Genomic DNA, 22,311 nt, shown 5'->3' on the forward strand with positions numbered 1-22,311 from the left:
CCCACTGTTGTTTCCCTCTCCCTTTCTCTGGGCTGAGGGGTTGCGGCGAGTGTGCGCATGGGAGTGTTGAGGCAACAGCTGGTCATATGTAAATGCTCTCTGCGGGTGGGTGTGAGGCTTGGGCATCTTGCTGGGGTGGCTGCGTGTCCACCCTCAGGGTCTATGAGTCATTCTAAAATAAATGGGAACCCTTGAAAAGAGATCAGTGTTTTTTGTCTGGTCGTGTTTTCCAAACACTTTGTCTTTCTCATCATTTCCCGTGTCGTTTCTCTTCGCATATACATTAGCCGTGCTCAATCAGGAGTCATTTTCTCTTTGTTTTCTTTCAAAATATCTTCTTTGGGTGTCACGAGATGCTTTCAAATGAATTTTTATTCATTTCGGTCGTGCCAGCGCCTCAGGGGCCTGTCTAACCATCACAGTTTTTCTGTCTAGAAACGATGGAGGCCAAATGTTTAGCGAGGAAGACAAAAGCCAACTCTGTTTCCATTTTCTTTTCCTCCTCTGCTCTTCTGATTTCATCTCTTCTCATCACCCACAGTGGGTTTGGAGTTGAGAGAGCTAATATAATATTGATTCTTTTCAACAGCGTACCACACGAAAGACAAACACAGATGGAGCCGACGGCATCCTCTCATTATCTTTGTCTCTAACGCCCATGTCTCTCATCACAGATACACCTCTATTGGTGAGGAGCAGCAGCGACTCTGCATTGGCCCCGCCCCTTGAGACGACAGCCACACCTCCACCTGATAAGCAAAGCAACGGATCTCTTGAACCGGTGAGTTACACAGGAAATAACTTCAAAATTAGATTTTTTTTGTTTCTCAGTGAAACTGATGTGTGCCGTTACCTTTGGCCAACTAAACGTGATGAGAAAATAGGCTGTTAGATATTCCGATTATTTATATTAGGTATTCTTGTCTTCCTCATTTCATTGCTTTCTAAAAGGAGCAATAAAAGAGCTCCATCAGAAATTCAATGTTCACTCTCCATTGATTAAACTCCTGCAGGGTAAAACTAGTTTTTCAGTGAAAGCAAGAGAACAGTAAATAAATATGAGAGATGAACATATTGTATTTCCAGTTGCATATTTGGTCTCTGCCTTTCACTCACTGAAGACAAATGGAGAAACCTCTTGAATATCCCTCTTGTGGTCCAGCTTTCTGCCCCAGGCATTACTTTGAAAGGATCGGCTTTTCAAGCGCTCGGCCTCTTTTCGAAACGGGCCGCCATTAAGGCCGACTTTTTTGTCCTCCGTGGGTTATTGAATGTGCGTGGAGGACTAGATCGAGGTGAGGTCACACTTGTATGTGTGTGTCAGGAAAACTCAGGTAGCGAGAGGGAGGGAGGAGAAGGAGCCCTGCTGTTTACTCCTGCTGTGTTCAACTCAGCGGTGACTAAGCAGAACACAGGCATCAGTGGGCATCGTGTAAACACAATGACAGAGCCCGTATTTTCTGTCCAAGAAATGTCGGGCCTCGTGTGCTTCAAACAGCACGCCTGGACCAAAATGAACAGGCTCATTATAGATGATTTAAAGTGTCCTTAGAACTGTTTACATAAATCCACATCTCTTTGCTGCATGACAGATGAATCCCTGCTTTCGACTGCTGCAGTCTTATTTAAACCCAGACAAAAACAAGGCCTGTAAAGATGTTGTTTTTAAAATGTGACTCTTTTTAACAGTGTTTCTTTATGTTGCTTTGTCATTTAAAGCCACACCAGTGGCTTGGCTCTATGGACAGCAATGGCTGTAGGCTCTTTTCCTACCAGGAAGTCACATTTTGCCTTTTTGTAAGAAGCTGCAACCTTACAGAGAGGGTCTTTTTTTTTTTTTTTGTTGGGTATGCAGTAATATCAGATACAGGAAGAAAACAGTCTGGTCTGACAGAGCATATAAGTGTGCATGGAGTCCTGTGAGAATGAGTTTTTATTGTGTACTCCCTTAAAACATAAGTACACTCTTACCGCTTCCATAGGAATTAATAGGTTACGTAATCAAATGATCATCAGCCAGTGTGAACACCTCTATAAAATAAAAGTTTTGGTAGTTAGTTGGTTGTGAGAATTCAGATGGGTGTTAACATAGTGCCACAATCTCCTAACAGCAATTTCACACCAAGGTCAGACGGTGCAATGCTCAGAGCCATTACAAAAAACCTGAGACCAAACCACATGACTTCTGAAACAATGTTCTTTGTCCAGATGAGACCGAATTTGAGATGCTTGGGTATAATGAGCAAGACCACGTTTGTCCAGAAGTAAAAAAAAAACAAACAAACACTACTAATCAGCACAAATGCTTCATACCAACTGTAAAGCACGGTGGTGGATGAGTCATGATTTGAGCTTGCTTTGAGGGCTTTGCAGCCACAGGACGAGGGCACTATGAACTCCTTTTGTATACCAAAATATTCTAGAATGGATATTAAATGTGAGGCCATCTTCGACCAAAACAGGCACAGCTTGTTGACATCATCAACATGCGCTATCGCGATAGAGCGGTACAGTCAAAATCTCTATCGTTGGCTAAATTTATATAGTTTCTATCGTATATCGTTTATATCGCCCACCCCTAATGTCATGTATCCCTTTGTGCATTCTCCTCCCAGGAAGCACCCTCACCTCAGTATTTTCCATAGTGAGAACATAGTGAGTCTGATGTGGAGCTTTGGTGCTATTGTGAGAAAGGGTGACTGCAAACAGTGTCCCCACATGAACTGCCCAACTTGTCTTTTGTTTATGTGTACAAATAAGACGCTTAAGAGTAGTTGTGCTCCTGACTTTGAGGATTTTCTGGCCTGTTTTTCCAGTGCCACCATGGATTTGAGTGATTCAGAGTGAGATGACCTTTTGAATGGATTGCTATGGGACCTGCTGCAGACAGTGATGCTCCCTTATGAATGAGCTGTAATAAACTGTTATCTGACAGAATACCAGCAAAACTTTCACATTACCGTTGGCTATACTTTGTGCTTAGCAATATTGGTCAAATACTCTCAACTAAGATGACAATTACAAGATAAACTTTTACTCAGTATCAGTGGATCTAAGAACAGTCTGACAGAGATGTGACCTCTAGCTCTTGAATTAATTTCCAACATAAACCACTTTTCTTGACCGAGATTGAGTGAATTTGATTATTAAAGATATCCAGCTCCAGAGAAAGGTGTTGGAAAAGGCAGCTTTTGTTGTTTTTTTTTATAACCCATGACTCACATTTAAGTAATCATCATCTGTATCATCTTTAAGCACTTGGCCTTGAGACTGTTGGTTTAATTTTTTTGACTTACTTTGTAGGATGTTTAAGAGTAGAGGCAGAGCCTTCAGCTTTCAGGCCTCTCTTCTGTGTAACTAGTTTCCAGTTTGGATTTGGGAGACAGACACTACTCTAGTCTCTACTTTAAAGATTTGTCTTAAAGTTTTTTTTCACCTGGATCAAGTGACCCTGAATCCTCCCTTAGTTACGCTGCAACAGGCCTATGCTGCTGGCAGCTTCCCAGGATGCACCAAGTTCTTTCTTCTCACTAGAGATGGACCGATCCGATATTAAGTATCGGTATCGGTCCGATACTGTACTAAATTACTGGATCGGATATCGGAGAAAAATAAAAAATGTAATCCGATCCATTAAATATCACGAAAGCACCTCACAAAACTTGCAACACGCCGTAACTCACCTCAGAACGTTAGCACGTCGGAGCAGTATGCATCACGTGATAGAACGGCTGTGGCATGCGGGACCTGTCGGTGGTCTGGATAGCATTTGGAGCTTCGCTAGCAACCCGGCATTTCATCTCCGACAAAGTTATCCCGAGAGAAGTAAAGCAAGTGTGTAAGTCCATCTCTGAATGTTTGTAAAGCATTCCTGCGTTAAGCTTAACAAGCGACTGCCTCTTCTTGCTGCTACTTCGATCATGAAACTGCTTAACGATCAGCTGATCGGCTTTTCTGTCGCGAGTCCGTGTCTCTAGTTTGCTTTTGGCCCACTTTGCACCAGAAAGAGGAAACCAGCGGCTGAACAACAGCAGCACGTTTAAGCTTGATAAGCTGTTGTTAGAATTTATTTAATATTACTTTCTACTCCAGGATCTTTTTCTCGCAGCTGACGGCTGGTAACTGTGCAGGGGCGGATCTAGCAAAGTTTAGCCAGGGGGGCCGATAGGGCATTAACAGGGAAAAGGGGGCACAAAGACATACTTTTCTTTCTTATTCTCATTTAAAATGTCAAGCTTTCAATAAATAATTATCTGACAGCCAAAGTTTTAATTTGATGCAAAATGAATAGAAGTCCATTACTGTATTACTTACTAGGGTGTGTGTGTGTATGTATGTATGTATGTGTATGTATATATATATATATATATATATATATATATATATATATATATATATATATATATATATATATATATATATATATATATATCCATCCCCTAGTAAGCTATAGTACTTTTTCCTTTGGGAAGGTACCATCTGTGCAGTCTGCAATTTTGTTGAAGAAAGATGTTGAATCTATTTAATATTTCTTTAAAAATAATTGATTTCTGTGCATTTTTTTTCACACTGCATCAAATTAAGGTTGATTACGTCGATTAAGCATCATGAGGTGGAGCGTGAGGGGTGGTTCCCTATTTTTTATTTATTTATTTTTGTTGTTGCTGGGAGTTGGAACCCTATTAGTTAGGTTGCTTAATATTTATGCTAAGTACTCTTTAAAATACCAGAATAGGGAGGATGGTGTAGGTTTAAGTTTATTAGATTGATCAGTATTGCTGAACTATGAAATATTTTTTTTGCATACAGGTATAACAGAATAGCTTTAGTGTAGTTGTTGCTTTAAACTTGAGTATGAACTTATACAAAATGCAGCAAGATATTTAAAAAACAGTTTTGTTGATTAAAAAACACTATATCGGATTCATATCGGTATCGGCAGATATCCAAATTTATGATATCGGTATCGGTATCGGACATAAAAAAGTGGTATCGTGCCATCTCTACTTCTCACTAGCCTTTTTTTACTTGCCGTGTTTATAAATTGAATTGAAGTCAAATTGACTTGAGTTAAGCATTGAATGGTGCTCTCCCTTTCTGATCCACGTGAACTTACTAAGATCAGAAAACCGTTTTTTTTTTCAGCTGCTCACACCCGGGAGCTTCAAGATTTTTATTTGTGCTCTTGAGTGCATTACCGTGAACCTTAACTCCTGCTTATTCACTCATGTGTTTCTTTAGCTGTTAAAAGATTTGCAGGGTAAGAATCAGGGATTAGTCTTAAAGTAATTAATGATTGCTCACGGCTGCAGTAATCAGTAATCTGATCAAGACCTGCGATCCAGCCTGTGGAATTTATGTATGATGTAGGCGACGTGTGGAGGAGGAAAGGGAGCCTTAGTGTCGTGTGTGTGTGTTTGTGTGAAAGCTTGTGAGGCCGTCACAGCTCTTGGGCATATTGAGTCCTCGGCCTGATGGACTCCTTAGATCAATACGCTATCACTTCATCCTCCCTCATCCACTGTACCAACTCCTCTGGAAACCCCCTTACTCTCATCCACACACTCACTCACTCAAATCAACACACACTTAAATCAACACACATACACACTTTTGTCCCTTTCTGTCTTGAAGTAGGTATTGAAAGCTAGATAAAGTCTAATTCAGCCTGATAAGGTGATAAATATGCATCCTGCCCCTTTAATTGATTTCACTGCCTGCTATGGTGAAAGCTAAGGTTGTTCCACTTCTCTCTCTTTGACTCGCATGCAGCACACACCTCTCTTAGCCTTTCCCTTTATATCTGAAGAGCTAATGAAACTTGCAAAAGGCTGAACAGTGCTAAACATGCAGTTGGCCCTTTAATTGATCCAGACTTCCTGCTATGTTCGTAGCTAATAAATGAGACATTTAATGCTACCCCGCTAACTGCAGGAGCTGTTGCTTTTTCTCTTGCTCCTCTCACCTTTTGCACTCTCCCTTCTTATAATGCTTGGATAATATTTCTTCATTCACTTTTTCTCTCTCACGTTTTTGTCTCATTATTAATATGTCGAGGTGTAGCAGTGCAGTTGAACAGTCATTCGTACTTTATCGTGTTCATCTGGTGTTGACGTTTCCAAAGCTTCAGCATTTAGCGGTGCATTTGTGTGTTTTTTTTAAAGACAATGTGTGAGAAAGCGCACAAGCAGCGGCAGTCAGTTGATGTGATGGATATGACGAGGGTCAGGGGGCACCGGCGAGCACATCGAAACTGTGATCCCACGGTTACACATTCCCCTACACGTGCACGCACGCTATTTCTCAAACTAGGCTGCTACAGGAAATACACGGAAGAGGCACACACACCTCATTACTCATCTGTCTGACAACAACAGCTCACACACACAAATATCTCATCTCTCATATGTCTGCGCACCGCCCTGTCACTCACAGCGTCGACTCTGCCTCCAAACAGAAACGTGTTTGGCGCCGTGTGGCACAATAACAGAGAAGACAACCTGTTAGTCGTGCTTAGGCAGCTTTTCAGACAGGTTTCGCAAATTATTTGAGCGTTCGTCCTGGCACCACAAAGCCTGCCACATTTTAATCACTCAGAGAGGAAACTAGATTACATAATGATTTCTTAAAGAAAAACAAGTGTCAAAACTGCACTTGAAGCATCTGAAACATTTAAAGTTTTGATTTTCATCAGGTTTTTAAAAAAATTATATATTCATATGGGATACCCAGACAATAGCAGCTGAAGAGACGGTGCTGAAAGGAGCTTACGTGATAGCACAAAGAGTAAGCACAAGCTGAAGCGTTGGAAGTATCACTTTAACCATAAGTGATAAAAGGCGCTGTCCGTTTTTAAGCTAAGACAGAAGCTGAAGTGTCAATCGGATGTGTAAGCTCAGAGGGGGTTTAGATGTTATCAGAGCTAAACAATACTTGAGTTTTAATGCTCATTATCTTATGCTTGTGGAAAAGGACTGTGGCTTCATATAATATTCTTTTAAAAATAGTGAAAGAAGCTGAATATGAACTTTAATCAGTCAGAAGTAAACAAAGTGTTTGCTGATGGGACATTATTGTACACTGGTGTAAAAAAGGTAAAGATAAGTGTTAAAATAACGAATAGTGCTGATCACACTAAAGTCATCAGTGTGAGGTGCAATGAAAATCTTTTACAACTCAAAAACCTGATTTTAAAATGAGCTCCCCTTCATGGGTGTCTCCTAATGCGCCGCTGGATCTCTTTCAGTGCTGTTGCTTATGTTTCATTTGCATATTAAAAGGATGAAAGTGGTGCACATGGTGCGGGAAGATTATGTTATGCTACAGTCACGCATGGGGAAAACAGTGGTTAAAGACTGCAACACAACCAAACTTACTGTGACTGTTTACAATAATTGCTTCACTCATGGGGACCAGGACTGCAACCACTTGCAGTTAGTTGCCGTCTTCAAAGTGACTTTGGTGTCAATATGACAGTAAAAGATGCAAAATGATGCAGTTGGTTTGCTGTTAGTGATCATCAGTTTGAGCTGGGAATTGTGTTCGTGGTGAATTGGGGAAATTTCCCAAATCTGTTGCCTTCTACATACAAACAAGTTCACCTAAAGCAGGAATCCAAATTAACTCCTTTTATTCAGAATCCAGCATAACTTCATAGATTTAAAAATTCAGAATATCCTCCACACATAGTGACATAATTACTGCAGGACAGAAATTTAACTGAAAAACGACATAGGTACTCAGCAACCTTGCTTTTATACAGGCATACAACCAAGTCAAGTCCCTTACTGCAAAGAGATGTGCTGCACATGGGTTATAGTCAACACCACAGACTGACTCAGATTGATTGCAACATACTGGCATGTCTGTGTCTGTGGTTATAAATGTGCAGACCTTTGCTAGTCTGTCTCTGATTGCAGAGCCAGAACACGGTCCCGTGAGGCCCCTTGTTCAATTTTGTGATTGTGGTCACTTAGAATTTGAATGTTTCACATGCTCAAATTCAGGGCAGCCAGTTAATCATTGCAACTATTTGCAGTCCAATAACTGAGCAACCATCACGTTATTCTTGTCGCAAGGAGGTTGTGCGTGCCCATGAGCATAATGGCAGGCGCACGTACCACAGTTCAGATAGTTTCTGCCTAACGTCTTCCCTGAGATGCCTTGATAATTTGGAGTAGGGCGGCTCAGGAGGTAGAGCGGGTCATTTTCCAATTGGAATTTTGGTGGTTTGATCCCTGGCTACTCCAATCTGCTTCTCAGAGTACCTTTGGGCAAGATACTGAACTCAGAGTTGGCCATTATGCATCCAGCAGTGTGAGTAAATGTCCCATTTAACTAATTCAAGGTTCATATACTACAAACCTTAGCATACACACCTCCTGATCTGATGCATCATCTTTGAACTTGAAAAAGTCCAGTTTGTTCTGAGTCATACTGGGAGACCTAGCTCCCATAATCTGTAAGTTACAGAAAGTGCATACAGTCGGTCCGAAGGGGACTTTCAGGGAGCGATGTTAAAATGGCAACTGCACTGGGATCAGTCCAGACATGCACAAGGAGACGACCTTATAGCCCAGTAGCACATGGGTTAGTATGGGTATCCGTTACATAAGTACACTAATATAACAAACATCTCATCTCTAAAAGTTTTACTATTGCAAACCCAAACACTGCAGCCTTTTCACTCTCCTTAGAGAGGCTGGAATGACACTAATGTTCCTCTTAAGTGTGCTGAGATATAAACACCGAGAGGGGCAAGCTGATTGGCTGAGCACAGCAGGGATTCTGCTGTTTTTACAACCACTTAAACCTGAGTGCTCCCAATCAGAGATTGGCGCGATCCCTTAATGTTAAAGCATTAAATATATGCAGGTTTATGTGTGTGTTTATGTACCCTTCCATCTCCTATCTTATATAACGTATGTAATTTTAGAAGAGACGCAGGCACACGGGGAGGATTTTATGCTACTGTACCTAATGTGTGCGTGGTGCTGCAGTTCCTTTTTATGGTACAGTTCCTTTAAAACGAGATGTACAGCTAAGCGCGCATGTTCACGTTACACGTGTTCACCTGCACTCCTGCCAGCCTCGCATTCCCAAGGGCTCCATTCCTCACTCTGTGATGAGGATGTACCAAAGATGGAGAAGCATGTGTTGCGTGTGCGTTAGCTAATGGCGTTGCGGGAAGATGCACAGCAACAATGGAGCCTCCAGCTCATCTTTTCTGCCCCCGCACACATGTGCTCCATTGTAGGTGGGGGGGTAATCTCACATAGCCCAGATAAGTGGGTCACTATTTGTGCAGGCAGCATATGTGTTTGTATTCATAAACACATCATGTTTTTTTCCACGTTTGCAGCTCTGCAGAGACGGTATGTGTAGGTAATATCTGCAGGAAGCGCGTGCGCGCGTGAGATGTAAAGCATATATTTATTCTGTACTGTGACAGAGGGTCCATAGGGGAGTTGGGTGTGGTGGTGGGGTTGCTAAGTAGTGGGCTGGTGGGCGGGGAGCTTTTCAGCCATTAGTACTGGTGACACAATGAAAGTGACAAGGCAGAAGGACCTAATTGCTCCCCTCTTGTCTTTACCGAATTCTCAGTCCCACCCCTCGAGTGTGTTTGAGCGTCTCACAACAGTTTGACGCTGTCGCTTTCTTTCTTTGCTCCCACATTTCTCTCTCTCCCTCTTCCTTTTTATTCGTTTGCCCCAGGGTTGTTGATTTTTTTTGTTGTGTTTTTTCTTCGTAGACTTAAAAATAGAGGCTTGCCCCGACAAACAGGGCAGGGATGGATGAAGGAGGGGGAGGGAGGGCAGGGAGAAGTACATAGATAGAAATGTACACAGAGTGAAGGAAGGACAGCGGCGTGTGGTAAGAGCTCAGCGTCCGGTGGTCATTCTCCCTTCACTGTCTCCAAAGGTGATTGATGGCGGCGTGAGATTGTTTTACTAATTGGTGGCGGGCCTCCTCGTGTTCCCCGATCGGCTGCTGTTCAGCGCGCGTACAGGTCAAAAACTGTTCATTTGTCATTGCAGCTATCAACGACTTAATGTTTTTGTTTGTTTGTTCATGTCTAATACAGGAAATCGGCAATGTACTGAAAGGAGCTCTGGACCGACTTGCAGAAGACCCCCCTGCCAAGATGAGCAAGATTAACTTCAGGTAAGTGTGTGTGTGCAGGTGTCACTCTTAAAGGTAGCTTGGTGTGGCACAGGGATGGAGACTAGGATTACGACTCTTTTCTTTGTTTGACAGCCCGACACTATGACAGGATTAAACAGTCGTGTGTGTGTGTGTGTGTGTGTGTGTGTGTGTAACCCATTATGAGGTTGTGGGTGGGACAGTTGTTCATCTGTTTAGGCTGCAACAGAAGTGAGTGTGGGCCTGGATTATTGCATAAATGCAAATAACAGTTCAAATTTATTCTAGCAGATACACTGGTACTAATAATATTGCAGAGGAATATGAAAAGCCAAGATTAAAAGCTCATTAAAGAGTCTTTTTCAGATTTCAGATCTGATTTTAGATCTAAAAATAGCCCCAAGCTCAGTTTACAGCAGTGTTGCACAGCTGTACTTGGAGTCTAGATGAAAAGGAAGGCTGGGGATATTAATGTTACACCTAGGGCTACTAATAATGTTTTGAATTAATACTTAATATCCTTATTTTACTTTTGATTAATCAGACTGTCAGTGTTTAGCACATTATCTGTAGATAATGTGGCGTCAGACACTGGCTTATGTCACTGTCAGCATACTGAGTATGATTAATTCAGTTAAGTTTGATTATAACTTCTTCCTGTGTGCCGTGCACTCCGGTCATCCCAGCAATCTGCATATCTGGTTTAGTTATAACCAACTCAAAAACCTCCAAAAACTGAATTATTGCTAAACTCGTGTTACGTCTGAGGTAATCGAGTATATCCGGGTAGGATCGCTCCTTCGATTCCTGAGAGCAACCAAGCACCGAGGCACCATTTAGTATCAGAAACCAGCGTATCTGTTGTCTCAGGTGTGATGACAGGGTGTAGCATTTAGGCAATCATTAAAAGAAAGAAGATTTCTAAAGATGTTTGGTTTCCCGTGTTAGCAGTGAGATAGCTGACAGGGTTAATTAGGCTGAGTTCAGCGCTTTCACAATTAGGTTAATTAAGTCTGACTAGGTGACACGCAATGATCTGGTAAGCACTGTGGACAGCAAAGGCCGTTTAAAGTTATTTCATACATTTAAGGGTGAGAGTTATATTGTCTCATTGTCTCAAGAGCACACCGAGGGTCAGTCAGCACCAAGTTTCCAGGATCGGCACAAACATGTAAAAACTCCCTGAAGACACAAAACAACCATGAAGCGGGCAGACATCATTTATGGTTATTTGTGTCTCTGTCTGTGTACCTTGCAGATGTTTTGTGTCACACAGTGGTCAGGATGCATCACTTATTGTTGCTCGGGTTTTGGTATTTTTTGGCTAATGATGGTTGTTTTGTGTCTTTATGGAGGCGTGGCTTCTGGTGGTTTTGGTGTAATAATTCTGGGATAATCTGATCATGATTGGCCAAGCACTGCTGGCTGACCTGTAAAAGTCAAATGTGTGTGAGTGTGTGTACAGGTGAGTGAATGTACAGTATTCAGGCTTGAATAGACGTCTCACCGTGGAAGCATCCGCCTTTTTTTGTTTTTTGGAGTCATCACTTGCAGACGTCCGGCTCGACGGGAGTCATATCATCATTTTTCATCTTTCTCTGAGGCTGTCAGTCACAGTAACCATGGTAACAATTAAACCCTGCACCACAGCCCCTTCACCTGTCTCATCCAGGAAGGCCGTCACCCCGATTAGAAAATGGCTCTTTTCAGAGTCGTGGGCGCTCAGAAGGGAGGACTTGGCTGGAATGACAGATGGTGATTCTTCAGCGTTTTACAGTACAGTGGTGTCTTGACAGCCCCGTGATACAATGGAGGCACGGCTCTCACAGATAGTTTGCCATGGTAACAGATGGTTGGCAGTTGAAGACACCACGGTGAGCGAGCGAGGGCACATTTTCAGGAGTCCCGGCTGCGAGTGTGTTAGACACTCGGCCTCTGTCGACGTAGAGGAAGTCAACCAAGAGTGGGAGCTCCATCTGTCTCACTCCTCGTTGCTCTTTTCATCCATCCCACTGCTCCCCCCCCCCCCCCCCCCCTCCAGTCCCAGCCCTCGCACCCCTCCCCAGTGGAATGACTGTGTTTGTTTGTGTTTGTGTCAGTGGGATGCTAAAATGGGTGAGCGGAGCTATTCTGCATATTAGCGTGCAGCGCTAACAAGCTACTGTTGCCTCTGATGAGCTTGTTTGTGCCACCGTTTGTTTTTTTATATGAATGTAAATGGGCTAAAGCTGTGTGTGTGTGTGTGTGTATGCGTGTGTTTGTTTGTTTGTTTGTTTGTTAACCCCCCCAACACCGCGTGAATACATTTAGATCATGCAGGACTAGCTTTGTACCTGTGTGTTTGTATGATGCTAAACAATCCTGGCCTCATTGTGTACCCTCTCTGAAAGTAAATTCTCACGCCGTGTGTGCATGCGTGCGTTTGTGTAATTCATGGTTTGTGCACATCTGTAATTTAGATGTAACTGTGTTCTCTAATAGATGTAAATGCGATGCATATGTGTATCTGAATTTTCAATTTGGAGGAATGTGACTGATGGTGTTTGCGAGCGAGCGATGTAGCAATAAGAATGCAAATTGGATGTGTGTGTGACCCTGGCAGAGGTTAACGAGAGCAGGGTGACAGTGACGGAGGAGTGCGTTGTAATGATCCCAGCTAGTCCTTAGGCTTGTGTACGTGCGTGAAGCACATAAAACTTGAACTTCTGTGCTTTTGTTCTCAGACTCGTTCTTGTGTTTCCTTTCAAATCCCACACACACACATAATTTTTCTTTTAAAAAACTTGTGACTTTTTGCCTTGTAACTTTTTTGCTATGTGGGAAACTTTTAAAGAAATGCAGATTCTGTTGTAGTCTAAACGATGGAAGACAGAATTATTATCTTGGATAATATAAGAACAAGGAGACTTCTTCTACCTCCAGATCTCCTTGAGTTTTAACACTTTCCTGGGCTCCTGTTTCATCTCACATCTGGTTTCATACTTGCCGTTATGTTCCAGGCTGTGTTCTGATGACCAGATGGCCTCATCTCACTGAGCCTGACTCTGCCAGAGGTTCCTTCCTGTTAAAAGGGAGTTTATCCTCCACACTTTTGTGCTCGCTCATAGGGGCTGATTGTTGGGGTTTCCTCTCCATTATTGGCTTTACCTTACAATATAAAGCACCTTGAGGTGGCTGCTGTTGTAATTTGGTGTTATATAAATAAAACTGAATTGAAATGAAAATATCCCTTGAAATAAGGACATGAAAGAGTCTCCCTTTCCCCTGCTACAGGCTAAAAACACAGCTGTGCTTTCACCCAGTGATGTCGGGTCAAAAGTACCTTTACTTTACAACTAAACAGATGTTTATTTGCTCGTTCGTAAAGTTTGGACGACTTCTTTCTGTGGAGGCAGAATCCACAGACTCACAGTGGACAAATGGCACACGCCTAATGAATGTAATGTAATATATTAGGCTTTGCTTCATTCTCCAGATGACTGAAGTCATGGTTTTACGTGTACACATAACTTTTTAAGAGGTATGGGGTGTTTGTGGCTCACTGTATTATTCAGAGGGCTGGCGGTTCAATTCCTGTTTGCCAAAGTATCCTCGGGAAAAATACTTCCATCTCAGGATGTGTTCATCAGAGTGTGAATGTGAGTGGGCGAATGAGACATGAAGCTCTTTGTGTGGAGCAGAAGAGTACTACATAAGAACCAATCAATTAAATCCATTTAGTTACAATAAACTAAGAGACTTGGTTTCCAAACGGACTTATAGTTTACAGTTTATAGTTACACACATTAGTAGCAATTAAGGTTTCAGTGACTTGTTTAACTACACTTGAGTATGCAGTTAGGAGGAAATGGAGATTTGCACACTTAGATGAGCCATGAGGATAAAATATTCAAAACTTTCCATTAATTAGATCTCTGTGTTTAACTGCAATTTATTTTGTAATTTTTCACAAACAATCTGGTCATGTTTTTGTGAGAAGAAAGCACACCACATCCATCCTATGTAGAGATGAGGTCCAGCAGGAGTCTCCCTGGACTGTGATGTTCACAGACGACAGGGTTATCTGTAGTTATAGCAGGAGCCTGGAGAGGTGGAGGTATGCTCTGGAGGGAAGAGGAATCAAACTCTGTAGACGTAAGAGAAAATACACGTGTGAATGAGAGGGAGATGGAAAGAAAGGTGAAGGGAGATGAGTTTAAATGCCTGAAAGCGATGGAGAGTGCCCAAGAGAGGTGAGGAACGGAGCGCAGGCAGGGTGGAGACGAGTGTCTGGGGCGATTTGTGACTGAAGGATAGGAGCAAAGAGTGAAAGGGAAGGTTGACAAGATGGTAGCGAGACTGCTGTGCTGTGAGGTTTGCATCACATCACAATGCACAACAATGAAATGACAAAAATAACATGACACACAGCAGTAGTACTGCTTTAAAAATAAGGACCTGTCACTTGTCATCCACATGTTAAAAATATCATTGTGGGTAACCTCCACTGTGTTTAGGCTTTGCTCTTTCAAACAAAAAGGTCAACAGTTTAATTTCCACTCTAAACCCATCTAGATAACAACTTTTTTCCACATCAGCAACAAATCTGGTGCCCAGAAGAACCAGATATACTCGAGATTAGTCCAAAGCATACAAATAAGTTTTAAAAAAAGCAGTTTTAAACTTAAAGAATGCTTTTAATCTGCACGCACTAGTATATTAATTCCGTACTGTATTAATTTGGTGAAGACACGATCCATAATTGTGTTTATAAGAACAAACCTGCAGACAGAGATGGAGTTCTCTGATCTTCTCGTAGCGTGCAGGTCCCCCTCTCTCCTCTAGCCAATATCAAAAGCAGCCCTCTTCTTGTTTATCTTTAGTGGTATTGTCCTTGTTTATCTGCGGCTAAAAGCCACAGTTCAAGGCTCTGCAGAGATTATTAGAGAACCTCATTCTGTTTCATCTGTATCTGCTCCTCTATCTGTCTCTTTCTTTTATCTCCTGCTCTCTTCTTTTGTCCACCGGCTAGATTGGGTAGTTGAGAGGCAGGTAGATAAGGGGTGAAGTAGCCACCTGCGTCCTCAATCGCACACACCCCACACACAAAAACACACACACATAATTCCGATTTTTGGCAGGGCTACCTGTAAGCTAATTTGTATCCCTATCTGTGTAGCCTGGAGGAAAATGCAAATGGAAAGGTTGAGTGTGTGTAGCTTTTTGTTGTTGTTGTTGTTGTTTTTTACTGTATCTGCATTTTCAGGATTTCATGTCCCCGATTTGTGTATTTTTTGGCAGTAGTCTTACGAGGACAGTCGAGTTCCCTGGTGACCGTGGGCCCCTGGGTATACACGTGGTCCCATACTGCTCCTCGCTCAATGGACGGTAAGCTCACATAAACGCTCTCTTCTTCACATCCTCTCATAATCAAGCAGGCAGGCGCAAGGAAAGGCAGATGGCAATGTTGACTCATAAAAATGCAGAAGTTACTCGAATGTTGCCATGTAGTCATGCGTGTTTACCTCCGTGATTTCATATTGACTCCATACTGTATTTGTCGCAAGACCCCTTGGCCTCCACATTAAAGGCATCGAGGAAAACAGTCGGTCCAAGAAGGAGAATCTCTTCAAGGAGGACGAGTGCATCGTCCAAATCAATGATACACCACTGCAGGACAAGACCTTTGCACAGTAAGTAGGCCAGTGTGTGTGGGAGTGCAGTTTTTCAACACAGAAACCAAAATCAAAGCTAATATTTGATCTGAAACATGTACAGTGTATTAGATTTACTTAATAGTTTCAGCATGCAACCTATGTTTCATGCATGGGGATATGTTCTTAATAAAATAAACAGATTAACATCTTACAGGCAACACTGCTCAACGTGTAATGGCCTGCTCAGGTTGAGTGTCTGCGGGATGCGCCACAAGACGTCCAAGCCCCCATGCATCCATTCACAGAACTCAATGAGATCCTGGTGCCAGACACTAAAAGACGACCCTAGCGGGCTCATATCCCCCTCAGTGCGTCTGTTCTGGTCGCATGAGGATGTTTAATGTCATGGCTGAGCTTTTAACAGACATGGGAAATGGAGAGAAGCAAGGTTGAAATGGTTTGGACATGTGCAGAGGAGGGAGAGTGAATATAGTGAGCAAAGGATGTTAAATATGGAGCTGGATGGCAGGGAGAAAAGAGGAAGACCACAGAGGAGATTCATGGATGTAGTGAAGGAGGACATGTAGAGGGGTTGGTGTGACAGGAGGATGCTTGAGGTGAGCTAGAGGCAGATGTTCTGCTGTGGTAATGGGGGGGTCGTCAGATGTCGTCTTTTTGGAGGAAAGAGTTAAAGGATTTGCATCAGCTGCTCCAGAAATGTGTTTTTAGCCACCTTGAAGACGTTGGTTGCCACCAGGTGGGAATTGCATTACTTGCTTAGACGGTGACAATGGTTGCTCGCGTTTGTTGATGTTGCTTATCTTTAGCTCTCCTCTGAGAATATCCACAGGGCTAAAGGAGACGTAATTAAACCGTGGACCCAGACTGTGGAGGATCTTAAAAGCTTACTTTCCCATTTGTTTCCCCTCGTCTATGTTTCCCTTTCTTTCTCCATTCTTCTTCTTCCGGACCTGGCTCCTGTGAGTTTTTTGTTTGCTGTTTGCTTAATCCGTCCTTATGCGCTTTGGTTTTGCTGATTGTCTGATTATTCTTTTGTTCAAATGGCAAAAATAAGTGTTCCAGGTGATTCCATTTGGCAGAAGATTGTAACCTTGTTGCTAGGAAAAGACGAAAAGATTTGAAATTTATTTGTTAACATCATCCAAATTGGATCTGAGGCGGATCGGCTTATCCTGACACAACCCAAGACATGTGGTGTATATGTGTGCGTGTCAGGGATGTGATGAGGAGCTAAAAACGTAAAAGCAAAAAAAAGTGTGTGTGTGTGTACTCCCACTCATCCTGTCACCACTATAACGCTGTAGAAATACCCCAACTGTCACTCACTTTGCTTCCTTTATTAACCAGACAAATCCTTCACATTCTCTGCTCTATCCTATCTCACACCACATCTGCTCTACCGATGGCGTATTTTTTTGTCTCTGTATTATTCTATTTTTTTTTTCTTCTCATGTTTTCAGCGCACACACTTCAAACTCCTGTCCGTGTCCTTTCTGGGTTTTTTTCCCCCGTCCTATATCTCTTTCTGAATGGGTCAATTTAACTGCATCTCACTCTGTTCTCTGTTTTGTGTGAATGTGGGGCTGATAGTGGTCTATTAGAATAGAATAGAATAGCCTTTATTGTCATTGTACAGAGTACAACGAAATTGGAGTGCCACTCCCTTGGTGCAAGTTTCAATAATAAATATAAATGTAAAATATAAAAAGTACAAAAAAAAACAATCGTAAGTACTCAAACAATAGTATGTACAAGTAGTACAAGTATTAAAGCTGGAATAGGATCCTGCTTCAAGGTCTCACCATCTGATAGGGACCACAGTGTCCCAAGCCAGCTGGAGGAGTCACTGTTGTTAATCCAAACTATAATACAGCCCTTTAGTGAAGCACAAGCCTCATTCACCCTCTCCTTCTTTGCTTTCCAATTCTGTGTTCTCTTTCTTTCTGTGTTCAGCCTCACTTTTGAGTTCTCCTTTGTTGGTTTACAGGTTTGTAATGTTCCACAAAGCAAAGAGAGAGCGATTAAAGTTGTCATCTTGTTTTTTTTACTTTTCCTAAATTATCCTTGTCTCCCTCTCTAGGTCTCAGGAAGTGTTCCGCCAAGCTATGGGCTTGCCTTCAGTGCATGTGGAGGTTCTTCCTGTAGCCAACAAGTCACGCTATGAGAAAAGCTTCATAGGTCAGCTTTTCACCAGCGACAGCAAAGACTCGTCTACCAAAGGCAGTCCAGTGGTGACGCGCACTAAAGCCGACCCCAAGCCAGAACCCAAACCAGAACCTAAAATGAACACCAGGACAGATATGAGGCGACCAGACGCACACACGAAGACCCCAGAGCCAACTCTGGTAAACTCACAACCGGTGGAGTCTGTTCAGTCTGTGTACGGCTCTTTAGAGAGAGCGTCTCCCACGTCCACAGCCAGGGCTGCGAGCTCGTCTCCGACAACTTGGCCCCGCAGTGAGAGCCCACTGGCCAGTAGGAGTCCTGCTTCCGCCAACATGTCTAACCTCACAGGAAGGAAGGGTGGCAAGAAGATGAAAATTGACTTGAAGAAAGGTAAATTTCTTATATACATGTGTTGTATTCACTGATGATCATCATGTTCCATCATTAAGTTTTTTTTCTCTCTCTCCCCCATCACCCCCAACCGGTCGTGGCAGATGCCGCCCCCCCTGAGCCTGGTTCTAAGGTTTCTTCCTGTTAAAAGGGAGTTTTTCCTTCCTACTGTCGCCAAAGTGCAATTTTGTTGGGTTTTTTTCTTTACCAGGCAATATAAAGCCCTTTGAGGTGACTGTTGTTGTCAATTAGTGCTGTATGCATTGAATTGAATTAAGCTAAGGATGTTATGTTTCTCCAAATCCATGGTGTATAAGCAACTCCTTGATTATTTGAATTAGGTCCTTATTGTAAATATCTGATTGAAGTGCAGACTTTCAGCTTTAATTCAAGAGGTTTTATAAATAATTTTGCAGTAACTGAGCAGGAATTACATAAACTTTTATATACACAGCCCCTGTTTTCAGAAGCTTCAAATTAGTTGGACATTTAATTGACAAGTAGTTTCATATCCAGCTGAGACCTGTTGTTTTGCTACTTCATGACAAATGAAGCAAATGTGAATCTGAAGTTGAAGGATGAGGTTTAAACAGATGTCTGTGTATGTGAGGTCACTTAACACCCGTCTTTGGGCTGAAACACCAAAATAAACCAGACAACCAAATCTTAGTTGACTAAATCAGCTATCTGGTTCATTCTTAGAAAGGACGAATACGTCAGTTCAGCAACACTTAAATGGTGAAAAAAATGAATAAATCATCATCTAACCAAGTCAAGACCAAGAACACGTATCATTGTCGAGGTCTACGCTCAACTGATGCCTTCATGAATGGGAATAAAGAGGTTTTACAGCCAGATTAGACTTTGCCCAAAAATTGTGAGCTGTGTATAAAAATCGGTGCTGCAGGTGGTGCAAAGAGGCAAATTATGATCTCTGTCCAACAAATTATGGACCAGACTGTTAACTATGTATTTCTCAACAAAGTTGAACCCACAGCTCAGCAGTGTCTCAGACAGCTACAGCGATTCAGCAATCCCTCGGTTTCTCTGCTCCTCACTGATGTTGAGCTGTTGCACTTCATGCGACTTGAAGTTTTCTTATCTTAAAATGGCCTTTCCACAGCTCTGTTAGCAACCTAACGAGTCCATCAGCAGTAGCAGCAAAGTTGAGAGGTAACAGCCTATGGGAAGATGGATCCTTGACTGACGACCGCTTCTTTTGTATTGTGGATTCAGAGCCACTGGACCCCTGTGAAAAATCAAATCAAATCACTTTTTATTGTCACATCACATGTGCAGGCACACTGGCACAGCACATGCGAGTGAAATTCTTGTGTGCGAGCCCCACAAGCAACAGAGATGTGCAAACACAACAACACAAACGAGCAAAATACAAGAATGGCCAACCTGAAACTAATAAATATATGTACAATATATAATAGTGTATGCATTTCTGGATGTGTATACTAAATATTTTCCTGTGTGTGTGTGTGTGTGTGTGTGTGTGTATACACATTTTTACAAATTAAATAGTAAAAAAATAAAATAATAATAATAATAATAATAATAATAATAATAATAATAATAATAAAATATATAAAATATACAGAGTTGAATATGTGCAAAACAAGTGGCATTTATATACAGTGTGGAGTGCATAATGTTGAAGTTCCAGTAGTGAAGCTGAGGTGTCTATGACGTGTTCAGCAGTCTGATGGCCTGATGGAAGAAGCTGTCTCTCAGTCTGCTGGTACGGGACCGGATGCTGCAGAACCTCCTTCCTGATGGAAGCAGTCTGAACAGTTTATGGCTGGGGTGACTGGAGTCCTTGATGATCCTCCCCGCTTTCCTCAGGCACCGCTTCCTGTAGATGTCTTGGAGGGAGGGAAGCTCACCTCCAATTATCCGTTCAGAGCACCGCACTACTCGCTGGAGAGCTTTGCAGTTGTAGGCGGTGCTGAAAGACTCTGACTCAGTGTTTTTGTTCAGGATTTCTCAGGCTCTGCTACATTGATACTATTCATTATTTGTGAGGCCTCCATCTTCACAAGTGCAGTACAAAAATACTGGAGTTTTCCCATTTATTTTGCCATTGCATTCTCCTTTTAAGGACTCTTGACTGCTCGTGCTTTTTTTTAAAAAAAGCTTTTATTCTCCAGATTTGTTAAAGTCAAAGCGGCTCACTTAGCCCTGGATGTTGTTCTCACCAGTGACACAATTGATTGATTTTTATCACATTCAGACTCCAATAAAATTGCCGTCCACTGTGGTTAGCTTTAATATTTCACTATGAAGATTTTTTTCATTTTTCCAATTCCTCAATAATGACTCAGAGCTGTCTAGTTGTTACGCCCGTAGGTTTAAACCTAGACTGACTCAGTCTGGCATCTCAGGCACCTCATCTCTTATCCCTCAGTGCTGAAGTGTTGATAGCATGGGAATGGGTTCTTATGACTGTGAATAGGGTCTGTTCTAGCAACCTGTAGTGTTACGGGGCAGTGAAAAGATAGCTGTAATTGGGCTACATGCACACACACACACACACACACACACACACGTGTGGTATCCAGAAAAAAAGGCAAGACATCCAGATGAAAGGATAGAAGAAATTGGGCCTCACACTTTCCAGCTCAAAGCCCATTCACGACTGTTTTATTGTTAGTTTCTTCGTTTTTCCATCACACTTTTCTTCCCCATTTCTCTTCACCCTCTTTTTGTTAGATTTTTTTTTTTCTTCCCTGGCTTCCCCGTCTATCCCTTTCACCTGATGCAAGATCAGAGCAGAGGATATTATGGGGTTTCTAACACCCTCTCCCTCGGCAACAGGCTCCTTCTCTCCGTGATTGACAGGCGGTGAGGTTTAGGTGCGCTAATGTAGGGCAGGCAGAGGCTTAGCTCGGAGACCAGATAGCATCGCTCACCGCCTTTAGTATGCCACGGCGGCTTTGCTCTCCCTACACACACACACACACACACACACACACACACAGAGTGTGGCACATTTCACTCATGGCTTGGGGCTTGTGAGGCCGTGAAAAAGGGAGAGGGCGGAGGCTCTGGGGGATGATGGTTCATGCATGTGTGTGTGGGCTCAGAAAACACACACACACACTTGTAAATGAATACACACAAAGTAAATGTAGGCTCAAAAGCACAAGGAAAATCTTTGTGGAAATCACATCGCAACCCCTGGGGAGAAAGCTAGAGAAGGGAATAATATCTCTCTGGTTTTTCTCTGCTCGTCACTCTTTTTTTTTTTCCTCCACCTCCACCTTCGTTCCATCTTCTTCCTCTACCTCCCTTCATCAGCCACCGTTCGGCCTGCTCACACGTGAAATTAAAGACAGTCTGTCTAATCCGGCTAGGAGAGAAGCCGGCTCCCGGGGGCTCAGAGGCTGAGCCAGGCAACTAACCCCCATAGGGAAACAGGCACTTAAACAGTAGTTAATGGGGAGAAGATGCAGACTGCAGACAGAGTTCAGGAGAGGAAGAGAGGGGAGAAAACTTGGAGAAGGAGAAAAGTGAAAGACTGGGATGATGAGAGGGAAATTCAATTAAAATGAAATTAAAAAGTCATAAAATTTGTAATTAAGTCTCATTTTCAGGAGCAGAGACATCCCCCGTGCACAGTGTGACTCATGTTGCCTCTTTCCCACAGGCTCTGAGGGTCTGGGTTTCACCGTGGTAACAAGGGATTCATCTGTCCAAGGGCCGGGGCCCATCTTGGTGAAGAGCATTTTGTCGCGAGGTGCAGCAGTGAAGGATGGACGCCTACAGCCAGGAGACCGCATCCTGGAGGTAAAACACAGGTTTTTATGAAGATCATCCAATGTGTGCGAAGTAGAGCCGAGACCTGTCGTTATCAGCAGGAAGTTTAACTCTCTGGATCACACGGTGTGCAACGTGTACTCAGGGTGAGCCTGCTCTCACCTGTGGAAAACACACCTGCCAATTC

The 22,311-nt window shown here is 42.7% G+C and overlaps 1 protein-coding gene across 2 annotated transcripts in view; it reads left to right on the top strand.

Annotated features, from left to right (window-relative positions):
• The window catches only part of pard3ba (par-3 family cell polarity regulator beta a), a 207,590-nt gene that overhangs the window by 49,338 nt on the left and 135,941 nt on the right, over positions 1–22,311 (top strand). For both annotated transcript variants that reach the window (XM_085347625.1, XM_085347626.1), the window contains exons 4-9: positions 675–781; positions 10,085–10,164; positions 15,424–15,510; positions 15,690–15,815; positions 17,881–18,356; positions 22,015–22,154. In XM_085347625.1, the coding sequence (XP_085203751.1) occupies positions 675–781; positions 10,085–10,164; positions 15,424–15,510; positions 15,690–15,815; positions 17,881–18,356; positions 22,015–22,154 (1,016 nt within the window). The remainder of the gene's footprint in view (positions 1–674; positions 782–10,084; positions 10,165–15,423; positions 15,511–15,689; positions 15,816–17,880; positions 18,357–22,014; positions 22,155–22,311) is intronic.

Source organism: Diplotaxodon limnothrissa, linkage group LG23, assembly GCF_057381915.1.
Source record: "Diplotaxodon limnothrissa isolate DT_005_m linkage group LG23, D_limnothrissa_male_GT1.1, whole genome shotgun sequence".
NCBI lineage: Eukaryota > Metazoa > Chordata > Actinopteri > Cichliformes > Cichlidae > Diplotaxodon > Diplotaxodon limnothrissa.